The sequence below is a fragment of the Astyanax mexicanus genome, chromosome 13 (genome assembly GCF_023375975.1).
Source record: "Astyanax mexicanus isolate ESR-SI-001 chromosome 13, AstMex3_surface, whole genome shotgun sequence".
In the NCBI taxonomy this organism is placed as follows: Eukaryota; Metazoa; Chordata; class Actinopteri; order Characiformes; family Acestrorhamphidae; genus Astyanax; species Astyanax mexicanus.
This window is the reverse complement of record NC_064420.1, coordinates 45,240,654-45,261,620: the sequence shown is the minus strand read 5'-3', so window position 1 is coordinate 45,261,620 and position 20,967 is coordinate 45,240,654. Positions and strand designations below refer to the sequence as shown.

At 37.2% G+C, this 20,967-nt stretch overlaps 1 protein-coding gene across 2 annotated transcripts; it reads right to left on the bottom strand.

Moving 5' to 3' along the window:
• Positions 1-393: 393 nt before the first annotated feature.
• Positions 394-20,424, bottom strand: LOC103041426 (ALK and LTK ligand 2b). Of its 2 annotated transcripts, none has more exons than XM_049463173.1 (6): positions 18,708-20,424; positions 12,042-12,341; positions 8,045-8,098; positions 6,667-6,747; positions 6,124-6,197; positions 394-1,439 (listed from the first exon to the last, which is right to left on the bottom strand). In XM_049463173.1, the coding sequence occupies exons 2-5, from the start codon at positions 12,277-12,279 to the stop codon at positions 6,133-6,135; spliced, it is 438 nt and encodes a 145-aa protein (XP_049319130.1). In that variant the 5' UTR covers positions 12,280-12,341; positions 18,708-20,424; the 3' UTR covers positions 394-1,439; positions 6,124-6,132. The 2 variants fall into 2 exon arrangements, with proteins under 2 accessions (XP_049319130.1, XP_049319129.1); XM_049463172.1 differs by having other exon boundaries at positions 394-1,442; positions 18,708-20,423.
• Positions 20,425-20,967: the final 543 nt, after the last annotated feature.

Here is a 20,967-nt window from a genome sequence, read left to right as displayed (position 1 = left end):
GCATGTTAAAAAAACTGTGATTAAAAACCACCAGGGTTATTCCACCAAATATTGATTTCTGAACTCTTAAAACTCTTTATGAATATAAACTTGTTTTCTTTGCATTATTTGAGGTCTGAAAGCTCTGCATCTTTTTTGGTATTTCAGCCATTTCTCATTTTCTGCAAATAAATGCTCTAAATGACAATATTGTTATTTGGAATTTGGGAGAAATGTTGTCTGTAGTTTATAGAATAAAACAACAATATTCATTTTACACAAACATAAACCTATAAATAGCAAAATCAGAGAAACTGATTCAGAAACTGAAGTGCTCTCTTCATTTTTTTTCAGAGTTTTTATCAGTTGTTCTCACAATGGTAAAATGGTAGAATGACTCAGGCCCAGCACGTGTAACAATCATATAATTTATTTAAATATATTTTCTTTTAAATATATCCGTATCCCAACATTTCCACGATATGTCGGTCACACACACACAGATACACACACACACACACACACACATACACACAAACCCACACACAGCATATACTCGGTATAGGGATTTTTATGTCTCCTGTTTTGTACAGTATTTACACATGGAGCTCTGGTCTGAACCTCTCTATACAGCATGTACACCAAAATAGATATACTATATTTACTAATCCACAGTCATCCACAGACAGTCTCGAGCATAGCACTGAACTTCACACACGTACAAACACACACACATACATATACACACACACACACTGAGAGAAACACTGCATTGTTGCATGTTGGTGAAGGCCAAGGTGAGACGGAAAGCGTCATGCAGAAAAATAAGTTAAAGGTGGCTTTCTGTGGTGAAAAAGACACTTTTCTCATGTTTTCTTTCGTTTTCTTTTCTTTTCTTTGCTTTGCTTTTTCTGCACCACAGCATTTGTCACAGAAAGCGGGAAACAACGATGACCTAGGAAGCGCCGCTTATTATTACGTGGCTGATTGCGACGTGACGAAAGGCGACGTGAAGGCAATCCCTTTTCTCGTGATTCTTTTCTTATATTTTTTTGTAAGCAGGAGACACTCAGACACCCACAGGTTAAATGCATGTTTTTTTTTTTTTTTAATGCATGTTTTTTTTGTTTCCTCCAAATGCATGTCCTTTTAAATGTGCATCCTCCCACGCTTCCTTCTTTCGTCTTTTTCCTCCTAAGGCTTAAAGAGTCCGTCTCTCAGGCCAATGAGGATGAGTAGGCCAATGTCCGTCCGTGTTCATTCGCCCGTGAATTCCTCCTGCGTCTGTTCTGTTGTCGGCCTGTCCTCTCGGAGTGGCCGATCCCGTAGTTTGGACGTGTTTTGCTGATTGGATGGAATGCTGAGTGTTGGTTTGGATTCTCCGCTCGTATCCAAAAGGCACTTGACGTTTTTTTTTTTTTTTTTTTTCCTCCTCCGGGTCACTCTGGTTTGGCTTGAACCTGCTGGAGAGAGGAAGTGAAATTTTGACTTGTCTCAGACTTGGCTGTATGTACATTTGTGTGCGTGTGTGTGTGTGTTTGTGTGTGTGTGTATACTTGGACGCATTTGAAAATTCTTTCTTTTCCAAAGAATGATAAAAAAAGAGAACTGAACAGAGAGCAGGGATTAGATACAGGAGACTCCCTCAGCGCTGAGCTAGAGGAACATGCCCGTACCGTACGGTACCGGAGAACACGTCCGTCTCTACCTGCTTAAATCCAAGCACGCATGCTGCTCCCACGCTGAGGAACGTGCAGGTGGGCCTGCGGTGAATAACTACCATCTGTGCTGTCATACACCCCTCAAAATAAAGGTGCTGTTCAAGTGATTCTTTGAGCACCGCCATGACTTCCATAAAGAGCCTTTTAACCCCTGAGAACTTTCCTCAGAACTTAGAAGTGCTTAAACTGTAATTAACAGCAGCTACATTGACCCCGAAATGAACAAATTGACCCTGAGGGACACCACGAGACAATTTATAGTTAGTAGAACGTTTTCTGAATGTTACAGTTACTTTCTTAGGACTTTCAATTAGTCATGTTCTCTGGATGTTCATTTTTATTTAACATTTTTAATAGGGTTGTCAACATTCAAGCTTTAATGCACATGATTAATTTGGAATCAGTAACACATTATAATTTTTTTTGCACAAAATAATTATGCCACCAAGTTTGGCCCCAACTTCCGCACTAATCTGCCCCAAACGTGAGAGCGGTATGTGCAGCGTTCACTGCTCCCAGCCGTGCAACTCTGTTTAATACATCTGTGCTGCATGTCCCATTGAAAACACTGTGTTTAAAAGCACGGCGACAAATTTTCAGCGTTCTGTGTTAAAGCAGCTTCACACTGCACAGATATACAGATATACACACTTTAAAACACTGAATCTTCTCGGTACCACTTTAAAATAAGACTAACTTTATAAAGGGTTTATAAATGGTTTATAATTAGTTTATTAATGGTTACTAATTAGGTTGTAAATGCCTTAAAAATATTAATAACCAGTTATAACACATACGTAGAAAGGGCAACACTGACCTGTTGTTTGCCAAATAGTGAACCCACAGCCGTCTATATCGTTGCCCTTTGTACGTATTTGTTATAACTGATTATTAATGATTTTTAAGGCATTTACAACCTAATTAGTAACCATTAATAAACAAATTGTAAACCATTTATAAACTTTTTATAAAGGTAGTCTTATTTTAAAGTGGTACCATCTTCTCACTATATTTACTTCCTTACTCCCACGCCAGACAGCTCTGACCAATCAGAGGAGACGATGTGCTTGCGTGGTTTATTGATGTGCATTTTGGTGCGTTTAGGTGTTTTTATGCCTGTGTGAAACCAAACCAAACAGAGGGAGAAACGCTTCAAATAAACGAACTCATCAACTGATCTGGATCATAGAAACCTAAAACTACAGGTGTGAAAATGCACTTTTATACTCAGCTAATTAAGTTCTAATTAAGAAATCCGTACAATCAAGCTGAGATGTTTATAATAAAGAAAAAAAAACATACAATTATATACTAGTATTTTTTTTTATTATTATTGATTGACACCGCCAATTTTTAAGCATTCTGGTAAAGTTGCTGCAAAGTGGCTGAAATGTCACATTATTTCAAAATGTTGCTAAAGGTTCTGACATACTATTCTCTGTAAGCTGGGCTAATTCACTTTAATAATAAACTTAATGTCTAAAAAAAGATGTCTAAATGTCTATAGAATGAATCTGCATTATAAACATGGTTCTTCATGGAAACAACAGTGTTTCTATTTAATGGCGTGACTCAAATTATCATCCTGTATCCTGTTTAAGACTACAAAATTCATGGCTTGCTTCGATATTCATCACTTAAATGTACAGATTATGGTCTAAAACTCTGGAACTATACTGGACATGGCGGTCCAAGCTATATGGTAATGTGTGGAAGCAATATAAGGACCCAGTATCATTCTTGGATTTATAATTTTACTTTACTTTTTATTTTATTGTTTTTTATTTTATAAAAAAGCAAGATAAAGGTAAATTTAGACTAGCTCATTTACGAAACTGTGAAAAAAGTGATAAAATGTATGAAACCATGCAAAATTAATTACATTTTCTTTGGTTTGAGTTTCAGCCAAAAATCAGTCAAAATAATTCATTTTGAATTGTAACCCTTATGGCATTGCCAGGTTCCTGCCAATACACAGCCCTAGTTACAAGTACAGTAAATTAATGAAGATGATTTGCAGGTAAATGAAGATCATTCAGAGCATTAATTTAAACCACTGTAAACCATTCTGAACCCTGAGTAGTGTTCTAAAGCTCTGGATATGCTGACTGGGTTTGGGGCCCTGAGGACTGGGAACTGATATAACCCTGCTGAAGCCGGTGGTTAACATTCTGTATTATCACAAAGCCGCTCATACGCTGCAAATGCAGTAATACTCTGACAGAAGTACTTTGTGTCAAAAGCAGGACTTTTGACCTCCTTTATTTCGCTCCATAGAAAACTCAAGCATTAGATCTTTCAAACATCTAGCGCAGAGTTTCCCAATCCTGCTCCTCACAGTTTTTACAGGATCAGTTATGGCCAGGTTTACAATACATGATTGGTGGCCCAGTTTTCCATTCAACAACTGTTTTTTGTTTTTGTTTAATCGTAGAAAAAGGCTTTAGGTTGGAGGTAAATCTCTATTCGCTTGGCATTGGCTTTTAGTTGCTATGTGTGAAATGCTGAAATCTGAGAGCACACAGAGTGATCACCAACAGATGTATAGCGGGTTAAATATCTGGATCTGTATATAATATCTGTAAAAATTGTTGTGACTAGAAGTTACTGCAGCATTTTTATTATAACCAACTCATCCTAGAGGTGATGATGGAGCACCATCATTCTAGAGAACACAGTTCCACTGCTCCACGGCTCAATGGCACCTGGCGTTAGATTAAGCAAGGTGTCAACAGATTTATATTTATCTGATCCACAGTTTCTTATTCTATTATACCTCAATGTATTTATTGTAATGGATGCCCATACACCTTTGGACATATAGGGCCCTATCGCACACACTGCATAAGGCATGTCGCAATGCTCATTGCTACAGAAAAAGTTTGGGCACCCCTAATAATCTTAATAATTTTTAGTTGTAAATATTTGGGTGTTTGCAACAGCCATTTCAGTTTGATATATCTAATAACTGATGGACACAGTAATATTTCAGGATTAAAATGAGGTTCCAAAAGCACACCTCAGGCTTCTCCTTGCGCAAAGTGCACCATTTGCAGCAAGATGATGCTGCAGCTCTTTGGGGGTGGTCTGTGGATTGTCCTTGACTGTTCTCACCATTCTTCTTCTCTGCCTTTCTGATATTTTTCTTGGCCTGCCACTTCTGGGCTTAACAAGAACTGTCCCTGTGCTCTTCCATTTCCTTACTATGTTCCTCACAGTGGAAACTGACAGGTTAAATCTCTGAGACAACTTTTTGTATCCTTCCCCTGAACAACCATGTTGAACAATCTTTGTTTTTAGATCATTTGAGAGTTGTTTTGATGAGCCCATGATGCCACTCTTCAGAGGAGATTCAAATAGGAGAACAACTTGCAATTGGCCACCTTAAATACCTTTTCTCATGATTGGATACACCTGGCTATGAAGTTCAAAGCTCAATGAGGTTACCAAACCAATTTTGTGCTTCAGTAAGTCAGTAAAAAGTAGTTAGGAGTATTTAAATCAATAAAATGATAAGGGTGCCCATACTTTTGCACCGAAATATTACTGTGTCCATCAGTTATTAGATATATCAAACTGAAATTGCTGTTGCAAACACCCAAATATTTAGAGATAAAAATGATTAAGATTAAAAAGGGTGCCCAAACTTTTTCATATGACTGTATCTTACACCACGTCAACAGTCTATTTTCATGCCTTGCGCCTTGACCTTAGGAATAAATCTATAAATACAATAAAGTTGTGGTGTGGAAGTGAGGTGTGTTCAGGTTAAATTTCTGATGTGTTTTTATTTTAGTGGTGGAAAACACAGGAGCTCCACTGACTGATTAAAACCCTGTCAACAGTCAGTCTCCAGAGTCCATTCCTATAGGTGCTCCCACTGCTCAATACACACGGACACACTGCAGAACAAAAACTGCTGGTGTATCTTCACAGTTTGAACGCACAGGTCAGTATCCTCTGCTGAGACGCACAAAAGCTTCACACTGTTAAGATATGAACGCGCCAAAGTCAGAGCTCACCTGCCTCTTAAAGGGAATAGTTACTGGCTCACTGATTGGTTTATTTCACCTTACGCCTAAAACTAAACACACCCAAGATTAATTGAGGTAATTAGTAAATGTCTTTTGTGTGTTTTGAGTCACGCAAGGTTTATTTTTTGCACCCTCACGATACCAAAGACGCCCTAAATCCAGCTGTGTGATACGCAATTGAACACTATGAAAGTGAAAAATAGTGCACACCTCCTCTGTGCACCTCCTAGTGCATACTTGTGAAATCAGACCCTGCGCTATGGAAAGCGCAGCATCCCAGCTCTGGTACTTCAGCTATCAGACGCCTGTGCTAGTTATGAAGTAATAGCAAGTTACACTGACCCTAATGAGCTGAAACAAGTCAGTATTTGAAATGTTAGATACGCTACCTGGTGATGTTAGCTCTCTAGGCACCTCGGACTCCCTGCCAGTCGAGTGAGAAGGCGCGCACATCTTTTATAATCTAGAGAAAAAGAAATCAAGCAAACAAGATCAACACTGAGCAATGCAATGTGTGTAGTTAGGCTTTAGTACAGAAACTCCTGGCTCATTACTGAGCAGCTATAGCTTCATAGGCATCATGGAAAAGCACTGTACACCGGTTCTGCCCCCCCCCCCCACCCTAAAATTTAGTTTTTGCCCTGAAAGCACAATGCAAGCAATGACTATTTTTTAAATTATCTCTGAAAAAAATTGTAAACCAATCACACAAATGCATTTTGCTTTGCAAGGTGAAGATATTTCTTTGCTTATTGCTGATTGGCTGATAAAAAAGGACAAATATCCATTTTATCCAGTTTCATTAGTTCTGGATTTAAAAATATGACTATCAACATGCCCATCCATTATGTTCTACTGCCCCCCAAGTAAAGCAGTCTAAAACTGGGGCTGCTGTGATGTTAACATGTCGTTATGTAGTCTCCAGTACTCACATGCAGGTATGGTGCAGTCTCTGGTATTGTGGTAGAGCCTGTAGACGTGCTTTCTGCACTTTGGGCTGAAGTATAGAGGCCCTGTGGACAAGCAGAAGAGCACAAATCAGAAACGTGGACTTCCAGTAAGCCACAGACCATCTCACACACTTCTCAAATGTTCTAGCTTTAAAATTCCTCTAATAAATGTTCTTTTTCCTCATCAGTAATCCTGGCAATAATGGTACAATAATAATTTCTCCAATTTTTCTCCCCAATTTATGAGGTCAATTGTTCCACCCATTCGGCAGCCCTTTACAGATAAGATTGGAGACCCCTGCCCTTTGTCCATGATCCTGTTTACACCTGGTCACTTCATGCATTCTTATGTATCAGAATTATATATGAATCATGCTAATCATGTAAAAATCCAGCTGTAAATGCTTCCAATAAAATCATTTGGGCCATTACCAGGCCGGATTTTAACAGACCAAGCCTAAGTTGCATCAGACAGAGTGCTGCATGTGCCACCATGCCAGTTTCCAAGTACTGTACCAGTCAAAAGTTTGGACACACCTTACTGAATACTAAAGTGATCCAGACTATGAAGGAACACATAAGGAATTATGTTGTATTAAACCAAAATACCTTGTGAAGCATTTAGGTGCTCTTATCTTGTGGTTTCTGAGGCTGGTAACTCTGATAAACCTATCTTGTGCAACAGAGGAAACTCTTGCTCTTCCTTTCCTGGGGCGGTCCTGATGAGAGCCAGTTTTTGATGTAATTTTTTTTTTCTTTACTTATTTGAGTAGTTCTTGCTTGTCGTAATCTGGATTAGAACATTACTTAAATATTCACTATTCACTGTATACCTGTAACTCTACCTCTTCACTACTTTACAACTGATGCTCTCAAACATATTAAGAAACAAGAAATTCAAGCTAATAACTTTTGACAAGCAATTCCAGGTGACTCTACCTCATAAAGCTGTCTAATCTAAACAAGAGGTGCTACTTTGAAGAATGTAAAATCTAAAACATATTCTGGTTTGTTTAACACTTTTTGTGTACTAAATAATTTCATGTTTTTCTTCATAGTTTGGATGACGTTAGTATCAATCTACAATTCAGAACATTTTAAAGTAATGAAAAAAACACTTAAGTTTTGTCCAAACTTTTTACTGATACTGTATGATGTTGAAATTGGCCTGAGGTGCTTGTGCCAACTCTCCAGTTGCCAAGTATAAACCACATTAGGCCCAATTCTGCATGGCTGATGCTGAGTCTCAGTCGATGATCCCATACATCATCTGAGCTCAGGCCAATTCACTACAAACCCTTAATCAGTTGACGAAAGAACCAGTTTTTTTATATGTAGAACATTTTGTGTCTCCACTCACCTGTTAAGTGTTTTAAAAACTTCTCCTTCTTCCGGAGATCTCTGGGGAAGATTTCTGCAAGGAGACAGAAAGAGACAGGTCAAATGTTAAATCCTGTGTATGCTAGTGTTGTAGAACTCTCGTCTCTTGTCGTTTGGAGAGAAGTTAATTTGAAACTGAACCTTTTTTTTATATCTTTACTGAACATTTACTGAATTAATGCAAACGGACCCAATCAGTCCTTTTTCTGTGTGTCTAAAATCTGCACCCAGATTGGCTCACAGCAAAAAACAAGCTACTCCCGCTTTTGTTCAGTATCCAGTCAATGAACACTTTTCATTTTAAATAGTCCAATGTTAAGGTAAATGTGCCTTTTTTCACACCGGCTCGCTGGAGTTATACTCTTTGTTTGTGTAAATTATTGTGACCTCGGGGACCACGATTATTTTTTCCAGACATTTAGTGAGAAAGCACAAGGAGAAGTAAGTGCAAACTAGCGAGATAACTAATGTTAGCAGTGGGCTAATTAACTATAGCAACGAGCTAACTAAAATACTAATGCTATCAGGGAGAGAACTAAAGTTAGCAATGAGCTAGCTAACCTTAGCAGTGAGCTAGCCAACCATAGCAACAAGCTAACTAAAATACTAATGTTATCAGGGAGAGAACTAAAGTTAGCAATGAGCTAGCTAACCTTAGCGACGAGCTAGCTAACCATAGCAATGAGCTAACAAAAAAATAATGTTATCGGGGAGAGAACTAAAGCTAGTGTCATGGTAGCTGATCTTAATGACAAGCTAGCTAAAATATCAATGTTACCTGAAAGAGTACTACAGCTAGCGACAAGCTAGCTAACCTTAGTGATGAACTAGCTAAAATATCAATGTTACCTGAAAGAGTACTAAAGCTAGCAACAAGCTAGCTAACCTTAGCGGCAAACTAGCTAAAATATCAATGTTACCGGGGAGAGAACTAAAGCTAGTGACGAGCTAGCTAACCTTATTGACCAACTAGCTAAAATACTAATGTTACCAGGAATTGAACTGAGGCTTGCAAAGAGCTAGCTAACCTTAGCGATGAGCTAGCTAACCTTAGCGATGAGCTAGCTAAGTTTAGCGACAAGCTAGATTAAATACTAATGCTACTGGGGAGAGAAGTAAAGCTGGTGGCAAGCTAGCTAATCTTAGTGATGAACTAGCTAATCTTAGTGATGAGCTAGCTAAAATATCAATGTTACCTGGGAGAGAACTACCCTTAGTGATCACCATTAGCTAACTAACCTTAGTGACAAGCTTTTTGATGGCAAATTGTGATTGTTTTTTTTTTTTGCATTTTATAATAAAAATGAATAGAATTTGATTCAGTTGACTTCATGTGGTGACTTCTGATTAAGGTTTAGAAAAGACACAGATTAAGCATAATTTTTAAAAATAGAGAAGATACTCCAGTGTTTTTATTTTTAAATCTTAATCTGTTCTTGGTCTCAGTTTTTCCCAGTCTTGGTCTTGACTCAGATTAGACTCTAGCGGTCTTGACTACAACACTACTGTTTGCACTGACCTAAACGATGGAGCGATGACCCTGAAGTGCAAATTTAGCCAGCATTCTCCAACATGATCATGTTCTCACTAATGCTGAGGTCCATAAAAAATGGCACAATAAAATGTTCAACTTTTCAAAAATTTCAAATTTGCAACGTAGATGCTGCTCTGCACATTATCACTTTATCATCACTTCTGCTTGTGCATCTGTTCGTGTCGTACACACAGTAACTGTCAAACTTCTATGGAGATGTTTTCATGGCGTTTGGATGCTCAAAACACCGTAAAAATCTGCGGCTATAAACTGGAATTGCGTGGAATATAAACATTCCGGGACATATTGTTACGAATGAGAGGGTGGACGTAAGTGCAGATATATTACAAGTATTTTTAATAAACAAGATGAATGAAAACCACAGAGCAGCTATTATTATTATTATTATTATTATTATTTGGGTGGTGGATAATTTATTCTCAGAACTGCAGTGATTAGCAATGATCAGCATGGTGGTGGTGTACAGTAAGGGGAAGCAGATACAGCAGTGCTGCTGGAGTTTTTAAACAGTGTGTTTAATCATCACTCACTGTCCTCCGCTCTATTACACACTCCTACCCAGGGTTGCCAAGTCCAACAAAAATATCCGTCACAAAGTTAGTTAGCTAAATTCGAAATGAAGAAAAAATGGGTTTTAATTAAATTTGTAAATGATCAAGTTTTTAATTTAAGCCTTTCGCAAACAGGATTTCAAGAAAAATAAAAAGTTGAATCTTCTTTTAATTTTAAGATTTGTCAATTTTTCTATCTTGCAACACAAATCTGATGATATTATTCAACTTGAAAAAGGAAAAATCAGAAAATAAAGGAAACATAATTTTTTTTCATTTTTTCTGAAATTACGACAGAGATGAAAACATTGGAAAAATGGATTTCTTGTGCACTGCACTACATTAAAACAATGAAATATACTTTAAAAATACTTTATCAGTGCCCACAGGGCACTGTCAATAGACTATTCTATTCTCAGTGCAGTAGTGATTATTGAGTTGTTTAAAAACTCCAGCAGCACTGCTGTATCTGATCCACTCACTGTACCACCAGCACAATACACACTAACACCTCATACACCACCACCATGCTAATCACTGCTAATCACTGCAGTATCTGATCCACTCACTGTACCACCAGCACAACACACACTAACACCTCATACACCACCACCATGCTAATCACTGCTAATCACTGCTGTATCTGATCCACTCACTGTACCACCAGCTCAACACACACTAACACCTCATACACCACCACCATGCTAATCACTGCTGTATCTGATCCACTCACTGTACCACCAGCTCAACACTCACTAACACCTCATACACCACCACCATGCTAATCACTGCTAATCACTGCTGTATCTGATCCACTCACTGTACCACCAGCTCAACACACACTAACACCTCATACACCACCACCATGCTAATCACTGCTAATCACTGCTGTATCTGATCCACTCACTGTACCACCAGCTCAACACACACTAACACCTCATACACCACCACCATGCTAATCACTGCTAATCACTGCAGTGCTGAGAATAAACGATCCGCCACCCAAATAATAATATTAATAATAGTAGCTGCTCTGTGGTGGTTTTCTCTCCTGTGGGGTTCTGAGTATTAAAGAACAGGGTGGAAAGAGGATAATAATAAAGTATAAAGAGAAACAGATACAGGACTATAATCTGTAATTAGAGAACTACAAGGTTTTAAGTTTTATTAACATGCTGTTTTTGTTAGTGTGAATTTAAACAGGAATTCCTCCTACTTTTCCAATGTTCTGCCTAATTTAGTAATTAAGTAGGAAACATTCAGAGTGGTTTAACTGGAAAGGTGGCATTTTATAGAACCCCTTCAGAACTGTTCACAGGGGTGGTGATGTGAACCAGATGTCTCCAGCCTACTGAGTTTACAGTGCTGAGATAAACTTTTGGCCAAAACACATTTTGCATAAAAAAAAAACAATGCACGGGGTGCATGGAGGGTATTGCAAGACAAAATATTCCCCAAAGAAAAAACTATTTTAGATTTACCGCTATTGTACAACATTACATATGAAATGTGTTTATAAGAGCATACATAAAACATGTGGGTTCACTGAGGACTTCAATGGAATAGATAAATGAAATAAATCCAAAAATATCCAGATATGCTTATATTCTTATTAAGCTCTTTAGATACACTCACACAGGTGTTTGAACACACACACATACAGAGAGCTGCTTATACAATACAATCCCACAAGTAGTAAGTTGCTTTTCTAATCACATGGTCAGTTCTAGCCAGACACTGCCGGTCCCCATCATTACCACCCACTGCACTGCACTGCACTGTCCACTGTGGGTGGTAATATTAGCCTAGTATTACTTAATTCTGCTACACACAACATAGGACACTTTTCCCCACCTCGTCGGTTCTCTTACCGAGTATCTGTTCTCCTGTCTCCGTCTTCAGCCTGTGTCTGGTCCTGTGGACGTCCTCGTTCTCCTCCACCAGCTTGTTCTGCTTCTCTGAGGTGGACTGTGTAATCCGTGTTATCAGGGAGTCACGACACCGCGTGCATTCTTCTCCGTTCTCGTCCTGCTTGGGTCGACCACTCACTCTCTGAGACAGGACTAGCAGCACCAGCGCCATCACCAGGGGAACCCGAGGCGCCAACATCTCGAAACAGCTGTCGTAAGAGCTGAAGCGCGGGGCGATGGAGTTATGAAGGCCTTGTGAAGCTTCAGAGAGAGAGAAAGCATGGAGAAGCATTATAACGAGATACTAAAGTTGTAGCTGATGTCCTACACTGATGATATTAACTATTTTAATTTCTGTTAGCATCACTATAGGATTCTAGTACTGTGTTAACAGTAAGATATCAATAGGGCACAGATACTTTTTTTAAACAATTCAAGATTAAACTCAAGCATGCAACCATTGTAAAACATCCAATGCTTTCCCTGGTGAAAATATACTTAATTGCACTTTAAATATATTGAGAAGTGTCTGTAAAAAGTATGCTTTAAACATACTAACTAATTTATGTACTTATCTAAAATATATTAAAAGTACATTAATATTATGCTTTCTTGTTTGAAAGTAAACTTTGTTCATACTTTTTAAAAAGTACAATACAGGTTATTTGAAAAACAAGTTTAATTTAATCAATGTACTTCTAAAATACTTATTTCCAAATATACTTTTGTAAATGTTTAGCAAAGGGTGTTAAAAACAACTGTTACAGTAGTTCACGTAAAGTACAATGTATCATCTAACTTTTTAGAAAGTAAATTAAATGACTAATTACTAATAATAAAAAAAATGTAAAGTAAATTTGCAACATGCTAATAATTGTAGTGCAGTGTATTAAAATATATAGAAGTGCTACTTACGAAAGACAGGAACAAGAAGCATATATTTATATAAATATATTTTACATTCATTCTTAGTACATTCCTAATAAGCCTGGTGTATAATAAATAGTAATACAGTTGTAATACTCATTGAATGTATTATAATTTTACTGTAAGCTATTTTAAATATGAGGTTACAAACATGAAGTAGTTTCAATGTTTAAATGTTACTTAAGTATATTTAAAATAGTTCCATTTTAGTACAGTTAAGTACACTTAGCACAATTTAAGTAAGACTTTTGTACTATTTTTATACAGTTAAAGTAAAATAAGTACAAAAAAAGTTGTTCCATTTTATCTCTCTTTAAATATACTGATTAATAATAAAGTGGCTACAAGAACACTGTAGTACACTATAGCAAAATAATGCTTAGTATACTTTAATCTACTTTTTTCACTAGGGTTATTAGAAGTCATATGAACATGTAGCCATATTTACAGTGGTGCTTACAATTTAGTGAACCCTTTAGACTTTTAGAAGTTTCTATATTTCCGCATAAATGTGACTTAAAACATAGTCAGATTTTCACACAAGTCCTATAAGCAGATAAAGAGAACCCAGTTAAACAAATGAGACAAAAAATATCATACTTGTTCAATTATTGATTTATTAAGGAAAATGAATACTGAATAACAATGGCATGCCTTGCACAGGATTGCAAGAAAAAAAGCGATAGCTCTCTAAAAAGGACATTTCTCGTGTGCAGTTCGCTAAATATCACATGGAAAAGAGAGAAGAATTTTGGAAGAATGTTGTGTAAATGGACAAAACTAGGATATAACTTATTTTAGTTTTAAACAAAAGGCTTATTTTTGGTGCATTCCAGCATAATAACTTTATCCCATCTGTAAAACATGGTGGTGGTAGTATTATCATAGTTTTGTCCTGTTTTGCTCCATCTATGAAAGGACAGCTTGCCGTTATTGGTGGAACAATGAATTCTGAATTATATCAGAGAATTCTAAAGTAAAATGTCAGGACATCTGTCCATGAACTGAATCTCAAGAGAAGTTGGGTCATGCAGCAAGGCAATGACCCTAAACACACAGGTGATTCTAACAAAGAATGCTTAAAGAAGTATAAAGTTAAAATTTTGGTCTTGACCTTAATCCAATCGAAATTTTGTAGAAGAACCTGAAGCAAGCAGTTAGTTGAAGCTGTTCTATACAGAGGAATAGGCTAAAATTCCAACAAGCTGGTCCTTATTTTCCTCAATAAATAAATAATCAAATATTTATATAAATATAATTTGTTTTCAAGGTCTCATTCCAACGTTTTTTTAATTAATATTCTAAAAAAATGTCTAGATGTGGCCTCTAGTATGAATAAATGCCATGTGAGCCGTTTTTTGTGGAAAAAAAGTGATCAGGTGTTTCTATTTAGCCCTGCTTTAGATCACTGAATTAGAGGTCTCTGAAGAAAGACAGGATTTTGGCTCTTACTCATGAATATTCATACATGCAAATATACCGCCTCTGATTGGCTAACAGCACTGAAGCAGAGAACGTCCACCTGTCTTCCCCCCCACAGTCAAATTTACAGCTCTAAAACTCAAAGGAAAAAATGTTTTCAGAGATACAGCCTTAGTTAAAGATTTATCACTGAGTGCTAGGTAAAATTAACCCTTAAACTCCTCGGGGGATCCCCCCTGCGGCATTAATTGGCTACTAAAAACTTGGTGATTCGGTACTTGGGCAGTTTTACCACGTCGAAGCCCCAGAGTCTGTTCTATATTATAAAATCCGAACCTACCGGCGCTCGCTTTGACCGATATTCTGTTGAGTTGTGCTGCCTTGTCAAACCGTGCCTCTCTAGTGTATATTTAAGGTCTTCGTAAAATGCAGAATCAACCAGAGATCCGATTTAAACCTATAGTTACTTACACAAGATATCTAACGCTAACTAGCTGCTGTAAACAGAGCTGTTCATGGCGAGGCCATGAAGTCACTGGTTGACGTAGACTTCTGAGCCTTTCCTGATCAACTCGTATTTCTGAAGATTTTCTCTTACTAGCTACTGCAGAAAATGAAGGCTAAGACACAGTGTCATATGCAGCATCATATACAACTCAGAGAGTTGTTTTAGTTTTAGTTGATTGAGACCTTTAACTGGGTTCTCTTTATCTCATTTTTGGACTTAAATCTATTATAGATGCAGAAATATAGAAAATTCTAAAGGATTGAAAAACGTTTAAGCACCACTGAGTGCTGAACCACCATTACCCAGGGAAACGTAACGCTTTCAAAAATACTTTTTTTATCTTAGAAATGAAAGAACTTGATTGGCTGATTGGCTGATTAACTGTTTTTGCTCTGATATACACTGTCAGCTGTGAGACCTTACACAGACAGGGGCGTGTCTTAACAAATCATGTCCAGTCAGCTACATTTACCACAGATGGACTCCAATTAAGGTGTAGAAACATCTTAAAGAAGAAGAAGAGATGATTTCAAGTGTCACAGCAAAGGGGTTTAATACTAATATCAATGCAACATATTAGTTTTTCCCTTTTCAATAAATTTGCTAATAAAATAAATAAATCTTAAATTCTGTTTTTAGTCGAAACAACAAAATGCACTGTATGTAGTTTGGTTGTCCTCTACAATTTCCCATGTATTATTATGTCTTAATAATGAATTAAACTTATGCTTTAGAATTAGACTTTTTCATACTGTGCCTATAAGCCTGTGCTCTTAATGATCCCCTGCCAATGTCAGAACTCTAAAAAAAGAAAACAAAAACTTTTTTAAAAGCCTCTTTTTAGCCTGTTGTTTCAGTCTTAGCTGCTATTTCTAGCATGTTCTTACTAAACGAGCTTTAGGAACTACTGTGCATTGGCTCATTACTTTACAACAGTTCATTTACAGCATTATCTTTAAGCCTCATCTCTTACTTTTACAGTTTTACTTGCCTTTCTGGAAGATTCTGGATGCTTAAGTAACAGGGGGTGATGCTAATAGCCTCATTAAATTGTAGTAGTTGTTTTTAGTGTGGAATTAAGTTAAAGGATGGGATTATTACTCAGAGCCTCGTGTGACCTATAACACACTAACCCGTATGAGCTCAGTCCACTCTGGCAGGGATGCTGATCTGCGAGTTTGACACGGCTGAGTCATGTGATCCAGTCTTAAAACTCTCTGACTTTCTAAAAGTCCAGGTAATATCAATTTTAGTGGTCCTTAGATTAGAAACTTTGGAGGAACCCCTTTAGGTGCTTTGAATAGTCCTTTTTTATAAAAAAAAAAAAAAAAATGTTTCCTGAAGGTCCTTAAAGCCCATGGAGTGGTTCCTCTACATTTTCAAATAGAAGAACTCCTAAAAGTACTTTTAACAGTGTTGTTCATGTTAAGGATTTTTAAGCATGTGTTCAATATGTTTTTAATTTGTGTCCACATCACAGTGCACCAGTGGGCGGGTCACAATATATTAGCTTCCCTTTCCCACCACCTGCAGTCTTTTACAGAGGGGAAAATCTCATCTACACTGCTTAATGTTATGTTTTAGTGATTTTAGTTTTGTAATCTTAGTGAGTCTTAAATACTCATTGTTAACAGTCTACTGAATACAGTTTTTAATACATTTAGTATTTAATTAATTAATAATTTAAGTCTTTAATAACCCAGTCTTTAATATGTTTAGTCATTAATGATCTTAGTGAGACTTTAGTATTCATTCTTATTAGTCTTTATTAAACTCAGTATTTTTGTATAAAGTCAGTCTTTAATAAACTCAGTATTTTTGTAAAATGTCAGTCTGTAATGAAGTCAGTCCTTACTAAACTTAGTCTTTAATAAAATCAACCTTTGATAAAGTCTGTCTTTAATGAAGTCAGTCTTTATAAAACTCAGTATTTTTGTATAACGTCAGGCTTTAATAAACTCAGTATTTTTGTATAACGTCAGGCTTTAATAAACTCAGTATTTTTGTATAACGTCAGGCTTTAATAAACTCAGTATTTTTGTATAACGTCAGGCTTTAATAAACTCAGTATTTTTGTATAACGTCAGTCTTTAATAAACTCAGTATTTTTGTATAACGTCAGGCTTTAATAAACTCAGTATTTTTGTATAACGTCAGGCTTTAATAAACTCAGTATTTTTGTATAAAGTCAGGCTTTAATAAGCACAGTCTTTTTATATAAATTCAGTATTTTTGTATTAATGTATGTTTTAATAAACTCAGTCTTTAATAAATTCAGTCTTTTTTTAATAAACTTAGTCTTCTTTAATAAACTGAGTCTTTAATAAACACAGAATTTTTGTATGAAGTCAGGCTTTAATAAACTCAGTCTTTTTGTATAAAGCCAGTCTTTATTAAACTCAGTATTTAATAAATTCAGTATTTTTGTATAAAGTCAAGCTTTAATAAAATCAGTGTTTTTGTATAGTCAGTATTTAATAAACTTAGTATTAGTATAAAGTATTTGGAGTGTGAGAGTAATTTCAGTCATGTGATCAGAGGCTGTTGGTTTTGTAACAGAGTGACAGGAAACCCAAATCCAAATCCATATCACACACTGACCCCATATGAGCTGATACACCAGTCCCGGTCCCAGCCCCAGCCCCAGCCCCAGTCCCAGCCCAGTACACTCTAATCCACCCCACTGTAAAAGCCTGGCTCTCTGCGTGACGTCACGACTCAGTGCATTTCTTTGGAACACTTTCTGGAAGCGATCAGATGAAGAGCAGCTCGCGCTCTGAGCAGAGCTCTCTGATTGGTCTGATCTTAATGCTCAGGCTCGTTGGGTCCCAGTTAAGTGCTGGAGTCAGGCTTTATGAGCCATCAGGTAGACTAATGGGACAATGCATTATTGGATGGAAACTAATAACAATAATAATGTAATAATAATAATAACAACAACACTTTTTTCTATCAATACATTTATGCACATTATTTTTTTTTCTAGTAAAAGTCCAAAAAATTCCAATCCAAACCAAAAATATTTGGCAAGCGAAACTTTTCGGTGGAAAAAAAGGAAGATGTATGATCACAAGCCAACAAACTAAGCTGAACCGCTTGAATTTTTGCACAGGAGTGGCGTAAAGTTATCCAAAAGCAGTGTGCAAGACTGATGGAGGTGAACATGCCAAGATGCATTAAAACTGTGATACAAAAACAGGGTTATTCCACCAAATATTGATTTCTGAACTCTTAAAAGTTTATGAAAATGAACTTGTTTTCTTTGCATTATTTAAGGTCTGAAAGATCTGAATCTTTTTTGTTATTTCAGCCATTTCTCATTTTTTGCTAATGTTCTCCAAATTTTTATTTGGAATTTGGTAGAAATCAGAGAAACTGATTCAGGAACTAAAGTGGTCTCTTAATGTTTTCTATACAATGGCAATGGTTAAAAAAGTAGTTAAATAAATGCTGGGGTTCTTTTTTTCCTTTTTTTTTCTCTCGGTTTTGGTTTCAGTCCAAAATGATCATTTCGGTGCATCTCATGTAATTAGACACTGAAACTGGAATACAGAACATTCTTATATATATATATAATATAGTATAATATAGCCTATAGTATATAACACCACAACCCATATATGCTTATTGGTCTTAATGTACATCGAATAATAATAATAATAATAATAATAATAATAATAATAATAATAATAATAATTGTTTATGTTTTTGTTTTTATTATATTGTTAATATTTTTATTATTATAAAGACACGTGCGTTTCTGAACTTACCAATCACGTGTTTAAATCCAGACAGAGTTTTAGATCCGCGCGCTTCTGATTTTCTCCTGCTTTTCCTTTAGTAACACGGATCTAAAAGTCGGCGGGGCGCGAGCGCTCAAAGCCGCGTGTCCGGTGTGTCCGGTGTAGAGCGCGCGCACGGCCGAGCTTGTCCATCCAACTCGGAGATGCGCGCGGAGAGGAGACTCAGTATGTGCTCGCGACGCTGTCTCCGTCCGTCTCGCGCGCTTTTTTATCCTCCCACGCAGCCCTGTGAAGACGATGATGGTGATGATGATGATGGTGATGATGATGGTGATGATGATGATGATGATGATCCCTCCGGGGATATAGTCTACATGGCGCGAGGCTTTAATTAGAAACAAGTTAAGCTTGTGGACTGTCTGCGTTCCCGTTCATCGCGTGCCATGGAGTTTTTTTCTCCTCCTTCTGTTCTTCTGTAAGTGCGCGCGCGCGTTCGTGTATGTGTGTGTGTGTGTTGTAAGCGCGCGCAGCCGCAGCGTGTTACCGGGAAGCGTCCGGACTAAAACTCCCAGCGGCCGCGAGACGAGTTTCACACGCGCGCCGCATCAGAGTGTCATCCCTCCGCCGAGCAACTCAGTAACAGCCCAGCGGTGACTGGAAACAAACACACACCACAAACACTCAAAAACTCAAATAAAAAGATCAAACACTTTATAAAATACTCCAAACACCTCATTAAACCCTCAGAAACATGTCAAAAACTCCACTAGACACTCGGAAATACTCCAAAAAACCCACCAAATACTCCACAATCCTCACTAAACACTCAGAAACATATCAAAAACTCAACTAGACACTCAGTAATAGGCCAACAAAACTCAACAAAACTCCCAGAAATACTCAGAACACCCAAATAAACACTCAGAAATGCACCACTAAATACTGCTAATACTTAACTAAACTCCCAGAAATAGTCCCAACGCCCCACTAAATACTACAAATAATCCACTAAACTCTCAGAATTACTCCAAACACCTGACTAATACTCAAAATACTATTTTAAATACTCCAAAAACTCCTCTATGCTCTTAGAAATACTCCAAATACGCCACTAAACTTTAAGAAATACTTCAAACACCTGACTAATACACCAAACACTACCATAAACTCTCAGAAAAACTCCAAACACTTAACTAAACTCCCAAAAATACTCAAAGTACTTAACTAAACTCTCAGAAATACTTTAAATACTTAACTAAACTCCCAGAGGTACTCCAAAACACCCCACTAAATACTCCAAATAATCTACTAAACTCTCAGAAATAGTTCAAACACCTGACTAATACTCCAAACACTCCTTTAAATACTCCAAATACTCCCCTAAATACTCCACTAAAAAAACTGAAATACTCCAAAAACTCCACTAAACACACCAAATATGTTACTAAAAAAACACTCCACTACACACTCATATGAAACAAACAAAACACATCAAGACTCCCTTAAATACTCAGAAACACATCAAACTCTATACCCTGCCTAAAACAATTCTAAATACATAAACAATATGTCAACAACTCAGATATAAACACAGCAAGCAGATAAACTAATATAAAGAGCTAAATCATATATACACTAAACACCCAGAAAAACAGAAAACACCCCGACACTCAGAAAACACACAGTCAGATCTCTGAGACTGAGATGGCGGAGTGAAGTTAAGAGAGTGTATGGAGCAGAGTGAGCGCCGCTGAACACTCCCTCTGATTCTGCTCGCTAAGTTTCACCACTCCCTCCAAAGCGAAGGACAGCGCGGACCTGTTGGCTCCAGTCCCACCGACTCTCACTAAATCAGCGCTGAGACGCTGCCCGGCACCCTGCAGCCTTTCAGACCATGCCGCACTTCCATCTGGTAATCATGAGGACGTTCTCCTGCGGATTTGTGTTGCCATTGTCCACCTGGAAACTCTTAAAGTCTTATCTGTGAGATACAGAGCGTGAAGTTCTCCTGAGGGCTCTTGGGGTTTCACACTTTTAGCATCATGGATCGAACATGTCAAAAACTCAACTAGACACTCGGTAATACTCCAAAAACTTCACTAAACATTCCAAATACTCCTCTAAACTCTTGACAATACTCCACAAAGCTCACTAAACACCTAGAAACATGTCAATAACTCAACTAGACACTCGGTAATACTCCAAAAACTACACTAAACACTCCAAATGCTCCTCTAAACTCTTGACAATACTCCACAAACCTCGCTAAACACTCAGAAACATGTCA

Bases quoted from the DNA above. Each gene is read 5' to 3' on its own strand.
- LOC103041426 (XM_049463173.1), bottom strand. From the start codon at position 12,279: ATGTTGGCGCCTCGGGTTCCCCTGGTGATGGCGCTGGTGCTGCTAGTC. The intron at 8,099-12,041 runs GTAAGAGAACCG...GTCTCCTTGCAG, and splicing joins GACAGGAGAACAGATACTCG to AAATCTTCCCCAGAGATCTC. The intron at 6,198-6,666 runs GTGAGTACTGGA...CTTTTTCTCTAG, and splicing joins AGACTGCACCATACCTGCAT to ATTATAAAAGATGTGCGCGC.